Raw genomic sequence first — 24,563 nt, 5'->3', positions numbered from 1 at the left:
CGCAGCTCCGTCGTGTTACGGGGTCTGGGTGCTCTCTGGATCACTTCCGTCTTGGACGCAGTAGGGCTTATCCCGTCTGCTGCTACCCTCATTCCCAGGAATTCTACCTCTGGAGCTAGGAAGACGCACTTCGCCTTTTTCAGTCGCAGCCCTACCCGGTCCAGTCTGCGTAGCACCTCCTCCAGGTTGTGGAGGTGTTAACCGTGATGAGGATGTCGTCCTGAAAAACCACCGTCCCTGGAATCAACAAGGAGGCTTTCCATATTTCGTTGGATGATCGCAGCGGCCGAACGAATCCCGAACGGACATCTGTTGTACTCAAACAACCCCTTGTGTGTCGTGATGGTGGTCAACTTCTTCGACTCACTCGCCAGCTCCTGGGTCATGTAAGCTGAGGTCAGGTGCAATTTTGAAAAAAGTTTGCCACTGGAAAGCGTCGCAAAGAGGTCCTCCGCTTTCGGTAGCGGGTACTGTCTTGGAGTGACACCCGATTGATGGTGGCCTTGTAATCACCACATATCCTGACCGACCCATCCGCCTTGAGCACTGGCACAATCGGGCTCGCCCAGTCACTGAATTCGACTGGCGAGATGATGCCTTCCCTCAGCAGGCGGTCCAATTCGCCTTCTATCTTTTCTCGCATCACGTACGGCACCGCTCTGGCCTAATGGTGTACTGGCCTGGCGTCCGGGTTTATGTGAATCACAACCTTGGCCCCCATGAAAGTGCCAATGCCGGGTTGAAATAATGAGTCAAATTTGTCCAGGATCTGTGAGTATGATACTTGCTCCACAGAGGAAATTGCATTGATATCGCCCCATTTCCAGTTCATGACAACAAGCCAACTCCTCCCCAACAGTGCGGGACCGTCACCCGGGACAACCCAGAGTGGCAACCTGTTCTCCGAATCTTTGTGGGTCACGACTACTGTGGTGCTGCCTAGCACTAGAATGATCTCCTTTGTGTATGTCCGTAGCTGTGTGTCAATCGGCGATAATTTTGGCCTCCTGGCCTTGGACGCCCACAACTTTTCGAACTGTTTGATACCCATCAGGGACTGGCTGGCCCCCGTGTCTAGCTCCATTGATACTGGGATGCCATTGAGGAGCACTTTCATCATTATTGGTGGCGTCCTGGTGTATGAACTGTAGAGGTGCTCCACATGAACTCGCTGAACTTCAGCTTCCAGCGATTTCCCCCAGCGTTCATTTCTGCAATTTCTGCAGGTATTTTGCTCATCTCTGCAAACTCCGGCTGAGCGTGTGCCTCCCCGCCTCCAACATGAGCTGTTGTTGGAAACAAAAGGTCCCTTGCCAGTCGATCGTCCCTGACTGCCCCTGTGATTGTCCTTGAGCGCGCCATTAACAGGTGTTGATGGCCCCATTATTGGCCGCATTGTCCCTTGCAATGGTGTGAATCACCGTTCAGCTTGCCATTGTCTCTGTCGAACTCCCCCTCTGGGTTCGACTACATGTTGGGGCATGCCCGATTGCGCTTGTCTGCCTGGAGAACTGTGTGCTGCTTTAACAATGTTGAATCTCTGTCCCAACCATTCCTTAACACAATACCTCTCGTCTGTTCTGCTAGTGGCCATGCTCGCATGGTTTAAATCCCAGTTTCTCGTCGCCATTGATACGTCCTTACTATACAGTATAAATGCACACGAGGCCCATGCTTGAGAGAAGGTCAGTCTGTGACCTGTCCTTTATTCCTTCGCACTCAAGTGATGGAAGTGGGTGGAGCCTCCCCTTTTATGTCTGAAGGTCCAGGCTAGGAGTGTCTCCCACAAGTTCACCACCTAGTGGTCATTGTTCTCACAGTGTACAACTTAGGTCAGATTATACATGGGTTACAATGTTGGTTGAATACATGACATCACCCATTTGCTTGGGCATGGCAGACCAATCACCACTGTGGACACAACGTTTCACAACTGATAATCTCGGGTCCTGGCTGGTCCAGGTCTTAACTTGTTGAGCCGTAACAGGGGTTTCTTCACTTTCAAAAGCATCCATAACTAACAGTAGGTCTGCAGGTTGTAGCGTCTCCACCTCCGGTGTGGGCAACTGCAGACGGTTCAGTGCATCGGCACAATTCTTGGTGCCAGGTCTATGGTGAATGACATATCATAGGCAGATAATGTCAGCGCCTACCTCTGGATGCGGGACGATGCATTGGTATTGATACCTTTGTTTTCTGAAAACAATGAAAGGAGTGGCTTATGATCTGTTTCCAGTTCAAACTGAAGACCAAACAGGTACTGATGCATCTTTTTAACCCCATACACACAGGCTAATGCTTCTTTTTCTACCATGCTGTAAGCTCTTTCCGCCTTTGACAAACTTTTAGAAGCATACGCGACTGGTTGTAGTTTACCCGACTCATTGGCTTGTTGGAGCACGCAACCAGCTCATATGACGAAGCATCACATGCCAATACTAGACGCTTACATGGATCATAATGTACCAGCAGCTTGTTAGAGCAAAGCAGATTAGTAGCTTTCTCAAAAATTCTATCTTGAGACGCACCCCAAACCCAGTTGTCGCCTTTTCTTAGCAGCATGTGCAGTGGCTCTAATGAAGTGTTCAATCTAGGTAGGAAATTACCGAAGTAGTTGAGTAGACCAAGGAACGAACGCAGCTCCATCACATTCTGAGGCTTGGGTGCATTTTTGATGGCCTTGGTTTTCGAGTCCGTAAGCCTGATGCTGTCAGCAGCAATTTTCCTCCCCAGGAATTCGACTTCCGGTGCCATGAAGACGTACTTCGAACGTTTCAGTCTGAGTCCCACTTTGTCCAGATGATGTAGAACCTCTTCCAGGTTGTTCAGATGTTCGGCAGTGTCACGACCTGTGACCAGGATGTCATCTTGGAACACGACGGTTCTAGGGATGGATTTCAGTAGACTCTCCATGTTCCTCTGAAATATGGCTGCAGCCAAGCGAATTCCGAAAGGACACCTGTTGTAGACAAACAGTCCTTTATGAGTGTTGATGCACGTAAGTTTCTTCGACGTCTCGACCAGTCCCTGTGTCATGTAGGCCGACGTCAGATTCAGTTTAGTGAACGACTTCCCCCCGGCTAGCGTTGCAAATAGGTCATCAGCCTTCAGTAACGGGTATTGATCCTGTTTTGAAACTCAGTTGATCTTAACCTTGTAGTCTCCACAAATCCTGACAGTGCCATCATTCTTCAACACAAGAACAATGGGGCTGGCCCATTCATTAAATTCGACCGTGATATGACCCCTTCACTCTGGAGTCTGTCCAGTTCGATTTCGACCTTCTCCCTCGTCATGTACGGAACCGCCCAAGCTTTATGATAGACGGGTTTTGCATCCAAGTCCACGTGGATCTGCACCTTGGCTCCCATGAAATTGCCGATGCCTGGTTCAATCAGCTAGGGGAACTTTTTCAGCACTTGAGCACGTGGAGTATCATCCTCCGACGACAACGCTTTGATATCCTTCCAATTCCATTTGATTTTTTCGAGCCAATTCCTGCCGAACAGCGTTGGACCATTGCCTGGAACAATGCATAACGATAAATCATGAACCGCACCATCATATGACACCTGACTACTGCACTGCCAATCACTGTTATGAGTTCTTTAGATTCCTGCCCAACTTGGCATTGACTGGGCTCAGCTTAGGCCTCACAGCCTTAGTATCCCATAGCTTGTCGAATGTCCTCTGGCTCATTATTGATTGACTCGCACCCGTGCCAATTCCATCGGTACCGGCACATCGTTAAGTTTCACATTAATCATTATTGATTGGCTCTTTGTTCGGAATTAATACAGTCCATACACTTCCTCCTCTGGTATCTTGGATTGCATATCCGGATCCGCGCTATACTGGTCATCATCCTCCACGTGGTGTGTCGCAGCACGCTTGCTCAGTTGCGGACACATGCGCTGGAGCTACCCCAGTCTTGAACAGCCTTTACAAATGTACTGTTTAAACCGACACTGATGAGGCTGATGATCGCTCCCACAACGCCAACACGGTGAAATCGGATTCATTCCCGTTGGCGGACTTTGGCAGCCACAGGTTTCGCATACGCAGTCGATTAGGCCCTGCCATATGCAGCTCTGCCAAACAACGATATAATCTTGTTTACAGTACTTGCCGAGTTCCGATTTTTCGATGATATCTGCTTTAAATTTTTGTCCGTCGTCATGCATGCCTGGGCAATCGTGATGGCCTTGCTCAAATCCAGCGTCTCCGCTGCCAGTAGCTTACGCAGGATCACCTTGTGGTCGATACCAATTACAAAGAAGTCCCGCAGCATGTCTCCCAATGCATTTTCGAACTTACATGGTCCAGCTAGATGTTGTGTCTCTGCACCTTGTTACAAACTCACATGAGGCATGGATATCTCAGACACGGTCACTCTGTGACCTTCACTTTATTCCCAGGACTAAAGAATGCTAATCCTAGGTGGGACCTCCCCTTTTATACCTGGAAGCCCAGGTGAGGAGCTTACGCCCTGTGGTCAGGGTGTGTATTACAAGGGTACAGGTACAGTATGCATGAGTTACAGTTACATACTTATAGTCATTGCAAGGTGGTGAAATACATGACATCACCTCCCCCCTTAGGTCTTTTAGTTTCAGAGGTTAAGTCTATCGGCTGGTCGGCGCTCTCTCATGGAGCGCCGCAGTTGTGGCTCTGATGGCTGAGCCTCAGCACGCCTCTCTGTCACTTGAGGTGATTCCGGCCTGTCCGGGCTGGCCGCAGTGACTGTGCATGCTGAGGGCTGTCTTTGTTGCTTGTGCGCTGGCAGTGGTGTGGGTGCTATCTCATCATGCTCTTCTTCCGGTTCCTCCGTGTCTGCACTGAACCTTGTCTTTACTTGGTCCAAGTGTTTGCGGCATATCTGCCCATTGTTTAGTCTGACCACCATGATCCTGTTTCCTTCTTTGCCAATTACGGTGCCTTCAAGCCATTTGGGTCCCAAAACATGGTTAAGAACAAATACCGTCCCTGATGAACGCTTCCCTTCCTTTCTGGGGCATGACTACCCGGCTGCCCCATAACAGGCAGTCAGCTTGGACGGAGAGTTCATCCATCCGTCTCTGAAACGGCCTGACTTCCTCGGGGCACGCCCTGTGTGCGGGTGCCCAGTCCCCAGTCAGGACACATTTCTTTATCATGGATAGGAGGGGGTCCCTGTTGGTCCAGAGTTTGATCTGGCGGGCTGTGATGGGAGAGCCCACAGTGTCAAAAGCCTCAACGGCCATGACCATCTGCTCCGATGCCACCTCGGTGGTGGCTAGTGGGAGCCTGCTGAGCGCGTCAGCGCAATTTTCGGTGCCTGGCCGGTGCCGTATGGTGTAGTCATACGCAGCCAGCGTGAGGGCCCATCGCTGTATGCGAGCTGACGCATTAGTGTTGACAGCCTTGCTGTCGGACAACAGGGATGTTAACGGCTTGTGGTCCGTCTCTAGCTCGAACCGTCTACCGAAAAGGTACTGCTGCATCTTTTTCACACCGTACACACACGTGAGTGCCTCCTTCTCGACCATGCCGTATCCATGCTCTGCCTGGGAGAGCGACCTGCAGGCGTAAGCCACCGGTTGGAGTTGGCCGTCATTGTTACCCTGCTGCAAAATACACCCAACCCCGTAGGATGATGCATCGCATGTTAAAACCAGTTTTTTACAGGGGTCATACAAAGAGAACAGTTTGTTGGAACACAGCAGGTTCCTCGCCTGATTGAAAGCCCGTTCTTGACAATCCCCCCAAGACCATTCACAACCTTTACGGAGGAGCATGTGTAATGGCTCCAACAATGTGCTTAAGTTCGGCAGGAAGTTCCGAAAATAGTTCAAGAGTCCCAGGAATGATCGCAACTCCGATGTGTTGCTGGACCTGGGCGCCCGATAAATCGCCTCCGTTTTTGATTCAGTTTTTGATACAGTACATGTAGAATCGATATCGTGAGATGATGATGCCGCCTTCTGGTTTGAGATGGTCATGTACCAGAGCACACAATTCCTCATAGTCCTTGATTCATTGGAAAACTTACAGAGACTGGCCAAACGTCGCAGTTCCGCCACAAAGTCCGAGATGTTTTGACCCTCCCGACGCTGGTGAGAGTAAAACCGGTGCCGGGCCATGTGTACGCTACTTGCCGGCTTGAGATGTTCACTGATCAGCTGGCTGAGCTCTTCGAAGGACTTGCCCGCTGGCTTTTGGGGCGGAGCAGGTCTTTCATTAGCGCATACGTCTGTGGACCACAGCTGGTCAGTAGATGCGCCCTCCGCTTGTCAGCCGCTGCCTCTTCCAGCCAGTCTTTTGTGACAAAGCTCTGTTGGAGTCTTTCCACAAAGTCGTCCCAGTCCTCACCCACAGAGTAGCGTTCCTCTATGCTGCCGGTGGCCATCCTCGTGGTTCGGTGATTCCCGTTTCTTGTCGCCAGATGTTGTGTCTCTGCACCTTGTTACAAACTCACACGAGGCATGGATATCTCAGACACGGTCACCCTGTGACCTTCACTTTATTCCCAGGACTAAAGAGTGCTGATCCTGGGTGGGACCTCCCCTTTTATACCTGGAAGCCCAGGTGAGGAGCTCATTCCCTGTGGTCCGAGTGTGCATTACAAGGGTACAGGTACAGTAGGCATTAGTTACAGTTACATGCTTATAGTCATTGCAAGATGGTGAAATACATGACACTAGACATCTTAGGTTGGCAACAAATTCCAACACATCCTGGCCCTCAGAACGAACGTACATGTAGAATCGATATCGTGAGATGATGATGCCGCCTTCTGGTTTGAGATGGTCACGTACCAGAGCACACAATTCCTCATAGTCCTTGTCCGTTGGACTTGTAGGCGAGAGAAGATTCTTTGAGTCCATAGATTTTTGGACTGCAAACTGTGAGGAAGACCGCCCAGCGCCTAACTGCGTCAGTGGGTTCCTCCATTTTGTTGGCCACAAAGTACTGGTCCAGGCGAGCTACAAAATCTGGCCAGTCCTCTCCCTCCTCGAATCTCTCCAGAATTCCAATTGTACTCCTTTTTGCATGCGAAGGCTTTTAAATTACCTCGTCACCAAATGTTATGTATGTAATAACTCGATAAACGGAATACTGTAAACTAACACAGGTACAACCCTGGCTCTGCTTTATCAGGGCACAAAGTGATTACATTACATGATGGCTTGCCTTTTATACCTGGGCTGCACACACGTGCGTATAGCCCAATGACCTCCGAAAGTGGCGACACCTGGTGGCTAGTAACCCCAAGCATACATATTTAAGAAAGGATATACTTGCTTTGGAGGCAGTTCAGAGAAGGTTCACTAGGTTGATTCTGGGGATGAGGGGGTTGACTTATGAGGAAAGGTTGAGTAGGTTGGGCCTCTACTCATTGGAATTCAGAAGAATGAGAGGTGATCTTATCGAAACGTATAAGATTATGAGGGGGCTTGACAAGGTGGATGCAGAGAGGATGTTTCCACTTTTAGGGGAGACTAGAACTAGGGGGCCTAATCTTAGAATAAGGGCCCGCCCATTTAAAACTGAGATGAGGAGGAATTTCTTCTCTGTGGGTTGTAAATCTGTGGAATTCGCTGTCTCAGAGAGCTGTGGAAGCTGGGTCATTGAATAAATTTAAGACAGAGATAGACAGTTTCTTAAATGCTAAGGGAATAAGGGGTTATGCGGAGCGGGCAGGGAAGTGGACCTGAGTCCATGATCAGATCAGCTACGATCGTATTAAATGGTGGAGAAGGCTCGAGGGGCTGCACGGCCTATTCCTGCTCCTATTTCTTATGTTCTTATACTCTTAAGGAAAGCCAAATGCCTAAGTTCATAGTGAAAAGTGGAATTAGCTTCTACCCCCACCACCCCCTATTCTGTAACACATACACAGATCTATCTATTTATGTAACTAGTATGTGCGAGGAACACATTTACTTATTTATTAGCAGCTGCTAAAGAAAGTACTATTTATTCTCCAGGAACTAATCAAAAACACTTAATTAACTGAATTTGAATTTTGCAAACAGCATTAAAAATCTGGAAATAAAAAGCTGGTTTCAGCAAAAGTGACCATGAAGCTGTGGAATTGTTCTAAAAATCCAATGGGTTCACTAATGTCCTTTATGGAAAGAAACGTGCTGTTTATTTTCAGTCTGGCCTATATGTGCCTGCAGTCCCACAGCAATGTGGTTGACTCTTAACTATCCTCAGAAGTGACCAGCAAATCAGGGCAACAAGGAATGGGAATAAATACTGACCTTGTTAGTGATACCCACATCCCAAGAATTAATTTTTTTAAATGTACTGTTTCAAAATCCTTTCAGTGGCCATGTGCACCCATCTCCCACATCCCAGCACCCACTCTGTGTAACAGCATAACCTCTGCCCACTGTGAGTAATGTCATGCAAGCTTCACTGGTGTGCTATAAAGGCAAATTTATGATGTCTCTGAATAATGTCATACAAGGTCAGACATTAAGGGGCCGAAATTGGCCCCCGCCTGAAACTCCCATCCCGTTTTGCGTTTTTACCGCCGCGGTGATTGAGGTTGCCTCCTGAGCGACATTCCGCATTGTTTGTTTTTTTCACTTGGATCCGGAAGTCGATCTTAATGGGGCCGACGACTACACTAGGGGGGCGGATACGCAGTGGTGGAAACACCTTCAGTGCGGAAGTTGGGGGGATGCGGAGTGGCCGCTGCGATGACATCATCACAGTGCCACGTCATCAGGGGAGAGCCTTCGTGATTTTAAAACTTCATCCCACTGGGCCAGCAGGGAGGGTTTCGGCCGGGCCAAGACGGGGTGTTGGCGGCCCGGCTAAACCTGGGGGTATAATTGTTGGGTCGACGTAGCAGTTGGCTGACACAAAAAACCATGACGGCAGCGGCAGTGTGTCCTTCCCTTTAAGGGAAGCTGCACCTCCATTGCAGAAGGTTTCAGTCTCACTGGACTACTGGGGAAAAGCTTGTTGGAACCGCCAGGTGGGCCGATGATTTTCAAAGCGGAATTTCACCGTCGGAGGGGGGGAGCGGTGGGGTAGATTGGCGGTGTGCACAGTAATGATGCACTTGACATGGATCGGCAGCAGCGGAGCGATGGGGGAGATAAGGGCACCGCCGGGTTAACACAGGAGCGGAATTTTGATAATGGGTGGCCATTACATGAAATGTCGACGGCCATTGCACTCTGCAGCATGGCCGCTGCTATCTGGTGTTAACAGGCCTTAATGAAAGGGGCAATTTCAGCCCCTAAAAGTTTAAGCTTGTGATGTGATAACAAAATAACAGATTTGGTACATTATTGTAAATGAATATAATTCACATTCCAGAACTTCACAACTGCACAATACTCCATTTACAACCAAAGGATGCACACAGAAACACAACCGCAAACAGTTATATACAGAAAAACAAACTCCTTTTTGTGATAAAGTGAGCTAAGAACATAAGAAAGCCGTGGAATGAGAAGACCATTTGTCCCATCTTTAATATGGACAAACAATCACTTGAGGGAATGTTCTCTATAAACACTGCCTGATTCTCAAAGGTAAACACATGCAAATCCAGAATATCTATCCATTGACACACCAGTGATATAGGCAGGGGATGCTCAGGGTATTCAAACACCCATAAATTTATGATTCCTTCTTTTGAAAGAATGTACCTTGGATCACTTGGTAAAACGATAGATGTTCTTCCAGAACCAGTCAGTTTTGCAATTTGATCAGTAGTTGAGCTTGCGTTTCTAAATGTTCACTGGGATATTGCAGTGAATAGTAGCAAAATTAGTGATAGACCAGCGACACATAACTTGTATTTGGACTTGGTGCTTTACAGTTTTTAGTGGATAACACTTTTTTTTCATTTGTTTTATTTGAATTGTTAGCTTAATGGAAGTAATAATGCTTCGATTTGAACCTTGTGACATTATGATTTTAAAAATAGACCTTTTGAAGTAGTTTTATGACAATCTTTAATTATCCTTATAACCTTTAATCGTATTTCCACCCAGATATCTATTTAGCTCTTTTATGAGGTTTGTGAACACATCAATTACTGATTCATGTATCTATTACTATACAGCGAAAACAACCTCCAATCTCACTTGAATTATTTTAACTGTGAACCTCACGACATGTCAAATAAAACATCATCTATGCCTCTCAGTATTTTAGGAGGCATTTACACTACATTCTTAGTGTTGGTGTGATGCAGTTTCCACTTTGCACTGATGCTAAACCTGTGTGGTGCACATGAAGATTTAGGGCCCAGCATGACTCTGAAGTGAAGCGAAGTGAGACTCTTTGGAGCAGGACATTTCACTTTGCTTGCCCCCACTGACAGGTTAAGCCTTGACTCTGTTCTTGGCACTTTAACTAGCATCGGTGGGATGTGAAATGGTCTTGCAACACCTCGATAATTGTAATATTGAGACCTAATCTACCTCCGGTTCATTTTTCCCAAGTTCAGCCTCTGCCAGTCCCTTCTGAATTGTCATTCATGAGGAATATATTTTGACTTTAGAATAATTGCCAAATGCACTATCAAACCACAGAGGCAGATGTTTCCATTTTCGTTGGAGTCTTTATTGTGATGTGCAACTATCCGACAGCTCTTGCAAAGTGACACAGTAACTATGCAAGAAGACATACAGACACCAATATTTTTGCATTGGAGAAACCAATCGCAAAATATGAAAGATTAAACTCGAATTAAGAGCAAGTGCGGTTAACAGTAAGTTTTCCGTTGCTGTTTGGGAGCTTTGCAATGATTTCAATCGCGGCTTATCTCGCGAGAGCTGGCGCACTGCCCCCCCCCCCCCCTTTGATTGACAACCAAGATGTCGGTGGAGAAAGAGCACCCCGGTGCAAGCTGTTGGGAACAGCGACGACAAGCACCTGCAGCAGAAGCGCGCAGCTCTCCATAGCATCAGCACCACAAGCTGCTCTACTAAAATAGGCCACTTTTTCCAATCAAACGCTACCCAGCCGCATGGAGTTAATTTGAAATATATATATATATAATTCCCTCAGATTTTTAATTCAATCTTGCTGCTGTATATTATTTATTATTTTTTTAATATCATAATTTCCAGTCATGGATGAAGATAATAAGACAAAGAGCGATGAACAGCATCTAACTTTGCAAAAAGCATTGCAGCAATGTGAATTGGTCCAAAATATGATAGACATCAGCATCTCCAGTCTGGAAGGGTTAAGGACTAAATGTGCCACATCAAATGATCTCACGCAAAAAGAAATAAGAACACTGGAGGTAAGGAAAATAATGATGAAAAACGAATTAAAATGTTTTGTTTGCCCTCCTCCAAAAATATTTGTATTTGCATTGCATTTTAAATAACTGATGTAAGGGTAATATATCAAGGAGGCTGACTGCAGGCTAGGTGTCTGCTGTATTTTGTTTATATACAATGGTGTGTGCAGTGTAATAAATTAAGGAGCTGCAGCAGGATGAATTGAGTCTGCGCATTCTGCAGGTGGTGGAAAGGTGGTGGACTCCGTGTTATAAAATGTTAGTTTCATTTATTTTTTTTACACTCCACGACTCATTTAAAAATGAATACATGTCGTTTCAAAAAACCCTGCATTCCACGTTTTGCATCGGTGGTTCTTGATAAGGATGTGATACAATCTGAATAATAAAAAAGGGTGATTAAAGAGAGCGCACTCTTATCTACGTGTGGCTCAAGATGAATTGCAAAATGTTACATGACCATAATTAATAATATATGGTAATATATTTGTGAGCTCCCTTTCTTTTTATGGTACTGTCATTACCGAACAGAGATGTTAGCTGCCCGATGTATTTTAATTTACAACACATGGTGGCTGGGATCAGTCACACTGATGGTTCGTTCGTAGGTGGGGAATTTTTTGGGTTTTAACTTCACAGGAATTCAAATGACTGGGCTATTGTACTGTGACTTATTTCTGTAGTTGTGAATCATTATGGTCGGTTCAGCTTTCGAATTGTTTCAAGTTCTGAATTAAAATATCGCAAAATTCTCATTAAAAATGCATGCTTTCTAGTCTGAAGAACGTGCGTTTAGATTAACTTTAGACTCCCTTCAAATGATCACTTATATTGAAATACATGACTGCCGGTAGTACCCTGAATGGAAATTAATATTTATTTTCAAAGCAGCATATTGATGTTCTCACTGCATTGCTCTTGCATTATATTGGGGGACTAGATCTAATATTGCAGATTACACATTTCTGGAGACTGCACCAATGTTGGACATGGAATGCTTATTTCTAGCAGTTCGATATTTTTGGGCGCTGTATGATCCCATGGATTGTATCCTTGGGCGCTCTGTCACCCCCTAGAGACACACTTCATTGCAACGAGCAATATTTGTTTGACTTGCACGGAAAAGATAGACGAGGTAATGCAATTCCAGAAAGTACATCAAGATATTGCCCAGATGTTGAAGTTTTTCAAGGTATCCAGAGGTTAGCACGGGCTGATCGTATAACTGGCGACATCTACTGTTCGCTGTGTAGCTCTTGATACAACTGCAAAAACACACAGCTCTGGACATGACAGTCCAAATAAAACCCTGGATCGCGCGCCATGACGTGACCCTGCTTTTATTGCAATAGTCTGCAAAAGTAATAACTTGGAAGTAACTTTCAGAAAGTGATAGACGTTGGTTGACCTGAACCATTGGTGTTAGTTTTCGTTTTACTGCAGGATAGGATCGCAAACGATCAGACATTAATAAGTTTGTTTTGTAAATTAGAAGCTAATGAACGATTTCGCAAGTAAATTCATAAATTTAATTTCTGACTTTTCAAAGCAAACAAAAAATCAGTTTTTACTTCATTAGATAGATTCCGTAGAAAAATATTATTTCACGTGATTTAAAAACAAATACAGTCCGAAGTAATTTTAAAAGCCAAACTTACAAAGTCATGTGTTGGACCTGTCATGAGCCTTGAATAACTATCGTACTGCATCAACGTGACGTTTATAGAACTATCACAGATAAAATATACTTCTTTGAAATATTGTTAATGAACTGATAAACTTGGGGCAGCTTTGAGTCTGGATTATGTTGCCTTTCACTGAACAGAAAATAGCCAGTTTCTTTTTATTTTCGGTTGAAAGTAGTACATTCCGTGGGAAAGTTCAGGAGTTGATGGCAGTTGACCTAAAACGTGGAGCGTGTTGCAATTTTCTGTATGCAAATTCGTTGAAACATTTGCTGCTGGTTACTTGAAGCCCTGACTGCGAGAGCCCTCCCTGAAGGGTTGGATGTGTAATAAAGTGTGGTTAAAAGCAGGCTATGTTGCCCACGCGTTACTTTGTAGCCCTGCAAGTTCCCGACCTCATATCGGGCAGAAATGCACGCAAAGTGAAATGAAAATGATACAATGAGGCCAGGTCGTGTCATACTTCTGCTGACATGCGAAATTTACAGAAAGACAAGGTGCAGCACTAGTGTAAGCACTTAAAGAACACTACACGAATTTACATTAGCAGAGCACTCTGACCGTAGAGGTCTAAATATTGTCAGAAATATAGAGTGTGCTAAGAACACTGCTTCACCTCTACCTAAATTTAGTAAAGATTTCCAGTTACTATAGTGCATGTGATTAACATGGAAGCTGAATAACTATTTTCACATGACTTACATGGCTACATTGATTTAATGTGAGCACAATCTCTCATAATTCTTGTGGATCTGTAAATTTTTCAATCAAAATTATAATGAATATATTTCTCATTTAATATGCTATAGTGGCCCATTGGCATCGCATGTAAGGGTATCAATACATTGTGCCACAGAGTGATGGGATGTGAGTTCCCCCTATGATGAATTCTTGGTGTCACTACAGTCAGAGGAGAGTGTAGAGCAGATGTGGGGTCTTTCTCGACAGGGAAGGAGAAAATAATTCACCTGGATCATTCTATTACATCTTTTAAAGGATCGGTTTAGAGCCTTATTGGCACAGACTGGGGAACAGATTGTCTGTCCATCCACTTGGTGTGGGGAGTATGACCAAAAAGGACGGGGGATGAATAATTTAAAAAAAAAGCTATTTATATGATGCTAAGAATTTGATACAGATTTGTGGCATTTACAATATAGTAAGTTCATTCTTAGGTAAGCCCAAAACAATGTGAATCTTTCTGGTTGAGATATTTCCATGTCACCATATGCTATCCTCGTACTTTTCCAAAGAGGGATTTATCTTTAGGAGATAATAGGCTGATACTTCAATGCAGTACTGTGTTGCTGAAGATACCGACTTTCAGATGAATTGTTAAACCAAAGCCTCACTTGGACATATAAGATCCCATGGCACTGTTCAAAGAAGAATAGAGTTCTCCCAATGTCCTCGCCAACATTCAACCCCACCAAAACACATCAACCAGCCATTTATTTAATTTGCTGTTTGTGGGCTCTTGCTGTGTGCAAATTGGATGCCATGTTTGCCTATGTAATAACATTGACTAAGTAATTAATTGATTGTGAAGCAATTGGGGACATCCCAAGGACATAAGAACATAAGAAATAGGAGCAGGAGTAGGCCAACTGGCCCCTCGAACCTGCTCAGCCATTTAATAAGATCATGGCTGATCTGATCATGGACTCAGTTCCACTTCCCTGCCCACTCCCCATAACTCTTTATTCCCTTATCACTCAAAAATCTGTCTATCTCCGCCTTAAATATATTCAATGACCCAGCCTCCACAGCTCTCTGCGGCAGAGAATTCCATAGATTTACAACCCTCTGAGAGAAGAAATTCCTCCTCATCTCAGTTTTGAATGGGCGGCCCCTTATTCTGAGATTATGTCCCCTAGTTTTAGTTTCCCCTATGAGTGGAAATATCCTCTCTACATCCACCTTGTCGAGCCCCCTCATTATCTTATATGTTTCAAAAAGATCACCTCTCAATCTTCTGAACTCCAATATGTATAGGCCCAATCTACTCAACCTATCTTTATAAGTCAACCCCTTCATCTCCGGAATCAACCGAGTGAACCTTCTCTGAACAGCTTCCAATGCAAGTATATCCTTCCTTAAATACGGAGACCAAAACTGTACGCAGTACTTTAGGTGTGGCCTCACCAATACCCTGTACAGTTGTAGCAGGACTTCTCTGCTTTTTATACTCTATCCACCTTGCAATAAAGGTCAACATTCCATTTGCCTTCCTGATTACTTGCTGTACCTGCATGCTCACTTCTTGTGTTTCATGCACAAGGACCCCGAGGTCCTTCTGCTGCAGCACTTTGCAATTGTTCTCCATTTAAATTATAATTTGCTTTTCTATTTTTTCTGCCAAAGTGGTTAACCTCACATTTTCCCACATTATACTCCATCTGCCAAATTTTTGCCCACTCACTTGTGTCCCCCTCACAATTTGCTTTCCTACCCATCGTTGTATCATCAGAAAATCTGGCTACATTACACTTGGTCCCTTCATCTAAGTCATTAATATAGATTGTAAATAGTTGAGGACCCAGCACCGATTCCTGCGGCACCCGACTAGTTACTGTTTGCCAACCAGAAAATGACCTATTTATCCCGACTCTCTGTTTTCTGTTAGTTAGCTAATCCTCTATCCATGCTAATATATTACCCCCAACCCCGTGAACTTTTATCTTGTGCTGTAACTTTTTAAGTGGCACCTTATCGAATGCCTTCTGGAAATCCAAATACACTACATCCATTGGTTCCCCCTTATCCACCCTGCTCGTTACATCCTCAAAGAACTCCAGCAAATTTGTCAAACAGGATTTCCCTTTCATAAAACCTTGCTGACTCTGCTTGATTGAGTTATGCTTTTCCAAATGTCCTGCTACTGCTTCCTTAATAATGGACTCCAGCATTTTCCCAACGACAGATGTTAGGCTAACTGGTCTATAGTTTCCTGCTTTTTGTCTGCCTCCTTTTTTAAATAGGGACGTTACATTTGCGGTTTTCCAATTCGCTGGGACCGCCCCAGAATCCAGGGAATTTTACTAAATTACAACCAATGCATCCACTATCTCTGCAGCCACTTCTTTTAAGACCCTAGGATGTAAACCATCAGGTACAGGGGACTTGTCCACCTTTTACTCCCATTATTTTACTGAGTACTACTTCATTCGTAATAATGATTGTATTATGTTCCTCCCTCCCTATAGCCATTTGATTGTCCACTATTGGGATGTTTTTAGTGTCTTCTACCATGAAGACCGATACAAAATATTTGTTCAGCGTCTCTGCCATTTCCCTGTTCTCCATTATTAATTCCCCAGTCTCATCGTCTAAGGGGCCATCATTTACTTTAGCCACTCTTTTCCTTTTTATGTACCTGTAGAAACTCTTACTATCTGTTTTTATATTTCGTGCTAGTTTATTTTCATAATCTATCTTCCCTCGCTATTATTTTTTTAGTTCTTTTAAAAGTTTAAAAGTTTCCCAATCCTCTGGCCTCCCACTAGTCTTGGCCACCACATTTTATGCCCTTGTTTTCAATTTGATACCATCCCTTATTTTCTTAGTTATCCACGTATGGTTATCCCTTCTCTTACAGTATTTCCTTCTCATTGGGATATATTTTTGTTGCGAACTATATAAATGCAAGCTTTTTCTATTAGTCTTTGTAGTTATTAATACTGAAAATATTAAGCATTAAAGTTGTGTAAATCTTAACTTCTTGACGCGAGTAAGTAAATAAAATTGGATTTTACCTATATTTTATTATATAAACATTCTTCATGTTATGAACACAGAAGTAAATATTGTTATAAACAAATATTTTTCAAATATGCTTCCAACAAAAAGTAGACATTGACATTTTAATTATAGAATCAGAATCTTACAGCACAGTAGGAGGCCATTCGGCCCATTGTGCCTTTGTCGGCTCTTCGTAAACGCAATCTAATTAGTCCCACACCCCTTCGCTTTCCCCATTGCCTTGCAGCTTTCTCCCCTTTGAGTATTTATCCAATTCCCTTTGAAAATTACTGCTGGATCTGCTTCCACCATCCTTTCAGGCAGTGCATTCCAGATCATGACAACTCACTGCGGGGAAAAAATAATCCCATCATCTCACCTCTGGCTTGTTTGCTAATTACCTTAAATCGGTGTCATCTGGTTAACTGCCCTTCTGCCAGTGAAACGTTTCCCCCTTATTTACTCTATCAAAATCCTTCATGATTTATATTGTATTCAATACTATAAAAGTATACAGTTAAATATTTAAACTTTGCTAAGGTAAACCACTTGGGAATATGATCACTGAGAATATAATATTGTACAAAATATTCCAAAATCAGTAATCTTGGTGCTTGAACCAATTCCAGATCTGAGTGCTGATCTTCCCTCCCCCTCACCACATGGTGTGCCAGTGAGTTCTGAGAAATAAGCCATTAAATTTCACACAAACATTGTCTAATTACACAATCAATCTGAGCTATGTCCATCTTTGAGAAAATCTATCTCCTGATTTAATCATCTAAATTACACGACTTGTTTTCAACGTGTCTGAATCATATTTATCCCTGATTTGTGTAATTTGCTCCTATTAATGGTCTCAATAAAAATATGTTAAATTATGTGGATTTTTTTAACGAAATTCTCAGATTCACCAGGCTCATCAATGGAGGATAAGATCAATGACTTATGGGTGATTTGCTATGGGAGTGTAATTTAATGGAAATGACAGCATATGTGGTTACTAACATAGACAAAAATTGATAATGGTAATTGTTTGAGAAATAGGATTGTCCAGTGGATGAGAACACTGTTGGTTGACTTCTTGGATCGAGGTTTCACTTCAGCCCAGACTGATGGGATAAAATGTTTTTTTTAAGACTGCTGTTTTAGTCTGAATTGAATTTGGCCAATTTTAGACCAATTGCTGGAGGATATGGGCAGAGTATTCTGAGACTTATGCCACCAGCAGAGTTTCACACCTTCTGCAATTTTGTGTCCATTGAATCAATAAGTATAAAATTGCAGCATGTGTCGCTGCGATTTTTTGATAAACTGCCTGTTGCATGCGAGGCCCTGCCGGTGTTATAGGGTCTCATAAAATGTTACCCTAAGAACCCATACCACAAAACTTTCCATACTTTGGAACTGATCAACTTGAGCTGCTAATTTCACTCAAAAGGTGTCATGTACACTTTGACTTTAACATTGCAGCAAAGTGGTTTCTGACGTGCTAAAATTGGACTATAAATATGGATTCAGATCAGCACACTTTGAAAATTGAACTGAAGCCCATATTAGCTGGTGGTTTCACATCTGAAGTGCAACTCCCTTACCATTGTGTAAATAAGGTATTTGGTAGTTTGGGTTTTCCAGCTCCAGTTTCTTTCTGTGAGCAGTATTGTGAGGTCACGACATAAATTTATGTTTAAGCTTCTCCTACCAAATGCAGTTTTTTCCCAAATTGTTCTTTACATAAGCACCTGCATCAAGGAGTGGCCTCCAGTCTACAGAAAATTCTACCTAATTTTAACTAAAATAACTGTAACAAAAGCAATTGTCACTGGAATATACTAACTCAGAATAAATGTGTTATGAGATGTTTTGGCCTTTACTACTGGTTCACCCACAGTAAACTTAAACACAGATTATAATTATGGTAGAACAACATCAACAAGATTGAATATGACAAAACAAATAATCCAACTCTATCTACTCATGTTTCAGTGTGAAATGAACGTTAATGTCTCCGTTAATCTACCCTGCTGTTACAGTAGTTTGCAAACCCAAATAATATACCGCAGAGCGAATTCTTATATTTCTACTGGGCCTCTACCCAGCAGCTCTCTGTGTTGTTCAGAGTGAAGATAAGAACATAAGAACATAAGAATTAGGAACAGGAGTAGGCCATCTAGCTCCTCGAGCCTGCTCCGCCATTCAAAAAGATCATGGCTGATCTGGCCATGGACTCAGCTCCACTTACCCGCCCGCTCCCCATAACCCTTAATTCCCTATTGGTTAAAAATCTATATATCTGTGATTTGAATACATTCAATGAACTAGCCTCAACTGCTTCCTTGGGCAGAGAATTCCACAGATTCACAACCCTCTGGGAGAAGAAATTCCTTCTCAACTCGGTTTTAAATTGTCACACCGGTATTTTGAGGCTGTACCCCCTAGTTCTAGTCTCCCCGACCAGTGGAAACAACCTCTCTGCCTCTATCTTGTCTATCCCTTTCATTATTTTAAATGTTTCCATAAGATCACCCCTCATCCTTCTGAACTCCAACGAGTAAAGACCCAGTCTACTCAATCTATCATCATCAGGTAAACCCCTCATCTCCGGAATCAGCCTAGTGAATCATCTCTGTACCCCCTCCAAGGCTAGTATATCCTTCCTTAAGTAAGGTGACCAAAACTGCACGCAGTACTCCAGGTGCGGCCTCACCAATACCCTGTACAGTTGCAGCAGGACCTCCCTGCTTTTGTACTCCATCCCTCTCGCAATGAAGGCCAACATTCCATTCGTCTTCCTGATTACCTGCTGCACCTGCAAACTAACTTTTTAGGATTCATGCACAAGGACCCCCAGATCCCTCTGCACCACAGCATGTTGTAATTTCTCCCCGTTCAAATAATATTCCCTTTTACTGTTTTTTTTTCCAAGGTGGATGACCTCACATTTTCCGACATTGTATTCCATCTGCCAAACCTTAGCCCATTCGCTTAACCTATCTAAATCTCTTTGCAGCCTCTCTGTGTCCTCTACACAACCCGCTTTCCCACTAATCTTAGTGTCATCTGCAAATTTTGTTACACTACACTCTGTCCCCTCTTCCAGGTCATCTATGTATATTGTAAACAGTTGTGGTCCCAGCACCGATCCCTGTGGCACACCACTAACCACCGATTTCCAACCCGAAAAGGACCCATTTATCCCGACTCTGCTTTCTGTTAGCCAGTCAATTCTCGATCCATGCTAATACATTTCCTCTGACTCCGCGTACCTTTCTCTTCTGCAGTAACCTTTTGTGTGGCACCTTATCGAATGCCTTTTGGAAATCTAAATACACCACATCCATCGGTACACCTCTATCCACCATGCTCGTCATATCCTCAAAGAATTCTAGTAAATTAGTTAAACATGATTTCCCCTTCATGAATCCATGTTGCGTCAGCTTGATTGCACTATTCCTATCTAGATGTCCCGCTATTTCTTCCTTAATGATAGCTTCAAGCATTTTCCCCACTACAGATGTTAAACTAACCGGCCTATAATTGCCTGCCTTTTATCTGCCCCCTTTTTTAAACAGAGGCATTACATTAGCTGCTTTCCAATCCGCTGGTACCTCCCAGAGTCCAGAGAATGTTCGTAGATTATAACGAATGCATCTGCTATAACTTCCGCCATCTCTTTTAATACCCTGGGATGCATTTCATCAGGACCAGGGGACTTGTCTACCTTGAGTCCCATTAGCCTGTCCAGCACTACCCCCCTAGTGATAGTGATTGTCTCAAGGTCCTTCCTTCCCACATGACTAGCAATTTTTGGCATGGTTTTTGTGTCTTCCACTGTGAAGACTGAAGCAAAATAATTGCTTAAGGTCTCAGCTATTTCTACATTTCCCATTATTAAATCCCCCTTCTCATCTTCTAAGGGACCAACATTTACTTTAGTCACTCTTTTCCGTTTTATATATCGGTAAAAGCTTTTACTATCTGTTTTTATGTTTTGCGCAAGTTTACTTTCGTAATCTATCTTTCCTTTATTTATTGCTTTCTTAGTCATTCTTTGCTGTCGTTTAAAATTTTCCCAATCTTCTAGTTTCCCACTAACCTTGGCCATCTTATATGCATTGGTTTTTAATTTGATACTCTCCTTTATTTCCTTGGTTATCCACGGCTGGTTATCTCTTCTCTTACTGCCCTTCTTTTTCACTGGAATATATTTTTGTTGAGCACTATGAAAGAGCTCCTAAAAGTCCTCCACTGTTCCTCAATTGTGCCACCGTTTAGTCTGTGTTCCCAGTTTACTTTAGCCAACTCTGCCCTCATCCCACTGTAGTCCCCTTTGTTTAAGCATAGTACGCTCGTTTGAGACACTACTTCCTCACCCTCAATCTGTATTACAAATTCAACCATACTGTGATCACTCATTCCGAGAGGATCTTTTACTCGGAGATCGTTTATTATTCCTGACTCATTACACAGGACCAGATCTAAGATAGCTTGCTCCCTTGTAGGTTCTGTAACATTCTGCAACATTGGGCCCAAGTTTCCACAAGAAAAAAACGGGCGCCCCTCCGAGCTGGGCGCCCGTTTTTCGCGCCTAAAACGGCGCCTAAAAAAATCCTCGGTAGTCTCCACCAACTTACAGGTCCTGTGGCACTCGGCGCAGCCGGCACGAGTTGTGGGGGGGGCGGAGCCAGGTCCCTGCGCTGAAAACATTGCCGGGACCTCTGCACATGCACGCTACAGTTGGCACGCAAGTGCAGTAGCTCCAGGCGCCGAACTGTGTGGGAGGGGCCCGAAGCACGCAGCCCCTAGCCCTGGCCCAATGGGGCTGCGTGAATGAGGCTCCTCTCACGGCCAGCTCCTGCTCCCCGCCCAACCAGACCCGACACTCGCTCCCCCCCCGCCCCCCCCCCCGCCGACCAGACCCGACCCGACACCCGCACCCCCCCCGCCCCAGACCCGACACCCGAGACCCGCTCCCCCCCCCGCCCGCCCCGACCCGACACCCGCTCTCTCCCCCCCCCGCCCCGACCCGAGACCTGCTCCCCCCCCCGCCCCGACCCGACACCCGAGGCCCGCTCCCCCCCGCCCCGACAGAGACCCGACACCCGCTCTCCCCCCCCCCGCCCCGACCCGACACCCGAGACCCGCTCCCCCCCACCCGACAGAGACCCGAGACCCGCTCTCCCCCCCGCCCCGACCCGAGTCCCGCTCCCCGACCCGAGGCCCGCTCTCCCCCCCCCGACCCGACACCCGCTCCCCCCCCCGACCCGACCCGACACCCGCTACCCCCCCCGACCCGACACCCGCTCCCCCCCCCCAACCCGACACCCGCTCCCCCGACCCCCCCCATCTCTCCCCTCCCTCTCTCCCCCCCCTCTCTCTCTCTCCCTCCCTCCCCCCCCCCCTCTCTCTCTCTCCCTCCCTCCCTCTCTCTCCCTCCCTCTCTCGCTCAGCGGCACGAACAGCTGCAGAATTCTCCCTGGCTGAAGCACTTTCACACAGGTAGGAAGATGGTTTATTTAATCTTTTCTTGGCTTATAAATGTTTATTCAGGTTGGATTTATTTGTATAATATTTGTAGAAGTATAAATAAGGATTTATTGTCAAATTTAATGAGTTCCCTTCCCCCCCCCCCCACCTCGTTCTGGACGCCTAATTTGTAACCTGCACCTGATTTTTTAATGTGTAGAACAGGTTTTTTCAGTTCTACAAAAATCTTCACTGGCGCCATTCTACTTTAGTTTGGAGTACATTTTCACTGTGGAAACTTTCAAATCAGGCGTCAGTGGCCGGACACGCCACCTTTTGAAGAAAAAATTCTGTTCTAAACTAGAACTGTTCTACCTGACTAGAACTGCAGAAAAAAAAATGTGGAGAATTGCGATTTCTAAAATAGTCCGTTCTCCACCAGTTGCTCCTAAAAATCAGGCGCGAATCATGTGGAAACTTGGGCCCATAGTGCTGGGATATGACTTCAGCATTTCCTATTGCTCTTAATTCACGACAGCTTGGATTGGGAGTTGTGTTGAACTCTTTGAAATAGCTAATCTGGCTCTCCAGAAGCAGAATGAACTTGAGGGATTTCTTCAGTTTTCTTTGTGCAAGGTAGCTGTAATCGGAGAGGCTGTAAACTTGACACATGTTTATGGAAATGGAAATGTCACACTGATGCAGTAGGGCATGTCTACCGATGTTGGGATATATATTCCAATCCCCAGTTCTAACATGACCTCCTCATTTTGAAAAATTAATCTCATCAAAAAAATAGCCTTTTTCTTTCATCATGGTGCATAATATATGTACATAATGCACAATTCACATGAAAATCTCATTATTATTTGTCATAGAAATTACACAATTTAGCATTTGATATTGTATTTAATTGAGCATCACTCAGTTGGGGTTATATTACGTTGCTTACCAATTTTAAAATGGAATTTACTTTCTATAAAGTACAGGTTGAACCTCCCTTATCCAGAACTCCCTTATCTGGAACCACCCCTCATTTTTCAAAGATAAAGATTAGGTGTGATCCTTCTTCAGATCATTCATCACAGACCTTCCACCAGAGTTACAACAGACAATCGGGTGAACCCCCATGTAACTTTGAACCCCTTCCATTTTTAGCTTGGCCAAATATTTATTTGACATTGATCATACAACCAAATTTTGAATTTCATATTTAACCTTAGATGATGGTGCAGGAATTGTACAACTCGACTGATTGACAGCTAGTTTGGATAGATTTAGGCCTTTCTTTCTTGCAAATTGCTATCAAAAGTACAGAATTAGAAGTATTTTGTGCAATGTAGTACCTGGTAAAACGGCATCAGATTTCCAGTCAGTGAAGCATGGTGTCAAGAGGGATATCAATACAGCGTTGGTGGAAGTGTAGTGAACATAATGAAATGTGCTGCTAAAGAGAGTTGGATATCCCTGTATCATGATCGAAGATTAAATATGAGATAATATATTTGGTTGTTTGATAAAAGTTGAATACAATTTTGACCATGCTAAAAAATTTTCCCAGGGTTCCCCTATTGTCTGCCTTATCTTCAGTGGAAGAACCACAGAAGCCCTGGGGAAGAAAGAACAGAGAAAGAGACTTGCATTCATATAGCGCCTTTCACGACCTTTATAGCCAGTGAAGTACTTATGAAGTGTAGTCACTGCTGTAATGCAGGAAACGGGACAACCAACTATACACAGCAAGGTCCAATGAGGTAATGACCAGATCATCTATTTTTATGTTGGTTGAGATTAAATATTGTCCAGGAAACTGGGCAGAAATACCCTGCATAACTGCAGTTTACACTATTTCTGTGGGGTTACTGTAACTTTCTGCTAAAGTCAAGGTGGATGATTCATCAAACCCCGAAGGAAAATGTATCATTATGTGTTTTCCAGGTTTCTTTTGGAACTGAGCAACAAATTTGTTTTTCGACATAAATGTTTTCATGGCAAAAAACAACTTGGAATAAAACATTGCTGGCCAACTTGAGTTGGGTAAATTAAGACGATTGTTTTCCAATTCTCCTTAATAACTGTGTGACTTGAATAACCAATATCGCTTTTGTGGCACCTATGTATAAATACTCAGTCTCTGATCCAACCCATAAACTTTAAACTGAAGATTGTGGAGAGTATAAATTATCTTATGATAACATGTGACAACCCTCTTTTGGTATCTCCACCCCCCGATCCCCCCATCTCCCAACCCTATTCATTCTGTCTCTGCCCCTGAAAAAAACTCTCTCCCAGCTCTCTTATAACTGCTCTTATGAAATCCAAACTGTCCAACCTCTGGCCCTCCATTCACCACAACATTTCTGCAGCTACCGATCTGCTCAACCACACCCTCACCACAACTTTTG

At 44.2% G+C, this 24,563-nt stretch overlaps 1 protein-coding gene across 1 annotated transcript in view; it reads left to right on the top strand.

Annotated features, from left to right (window-relative positions):
- The first annotated feature begins 11,074 nt into the window (after positions 1 to 11,074).
- The window catches only part of ksr2 (kinase suppressor of ras 2), a 587,663-nt gene continuing 574,174 nt past the window's right edge, over positions 11,075 to 24,563 (top strand). Inside the window, exon 1 of the mRNA XM_070887700.1 lies at positions 11,075 to 11,266. Within this exon, the coding sequence (XP_070743801.1) occupies positions 11,090 to 11,266 (177 nt within the window). The 5' untranslated portion in view covers positions 11,075 to 11,089. The remainder of the gene's footprint in view (positions 11,267 to 24,563) is intronic.

The sequence above is a fragment of the Pristiophorus japonicus genome, chromosome 8 (assembly GCF_044704955.1).
Source record: "Pristiophorus japonicus isolate sPriJap1 chromosome 8, sPriJap1.hap1, whole genome shotgun sequence".
NCBI classification, from domain to species: Eukaryota; Metazoa; Chordata; class Chondrichthyes; family Pristiophoridae; genus Pristiophorus; species Pristiophorus japonicus.
This window is presented reverse-complemented; position numbering and strand designations above follow the sequence as displayed.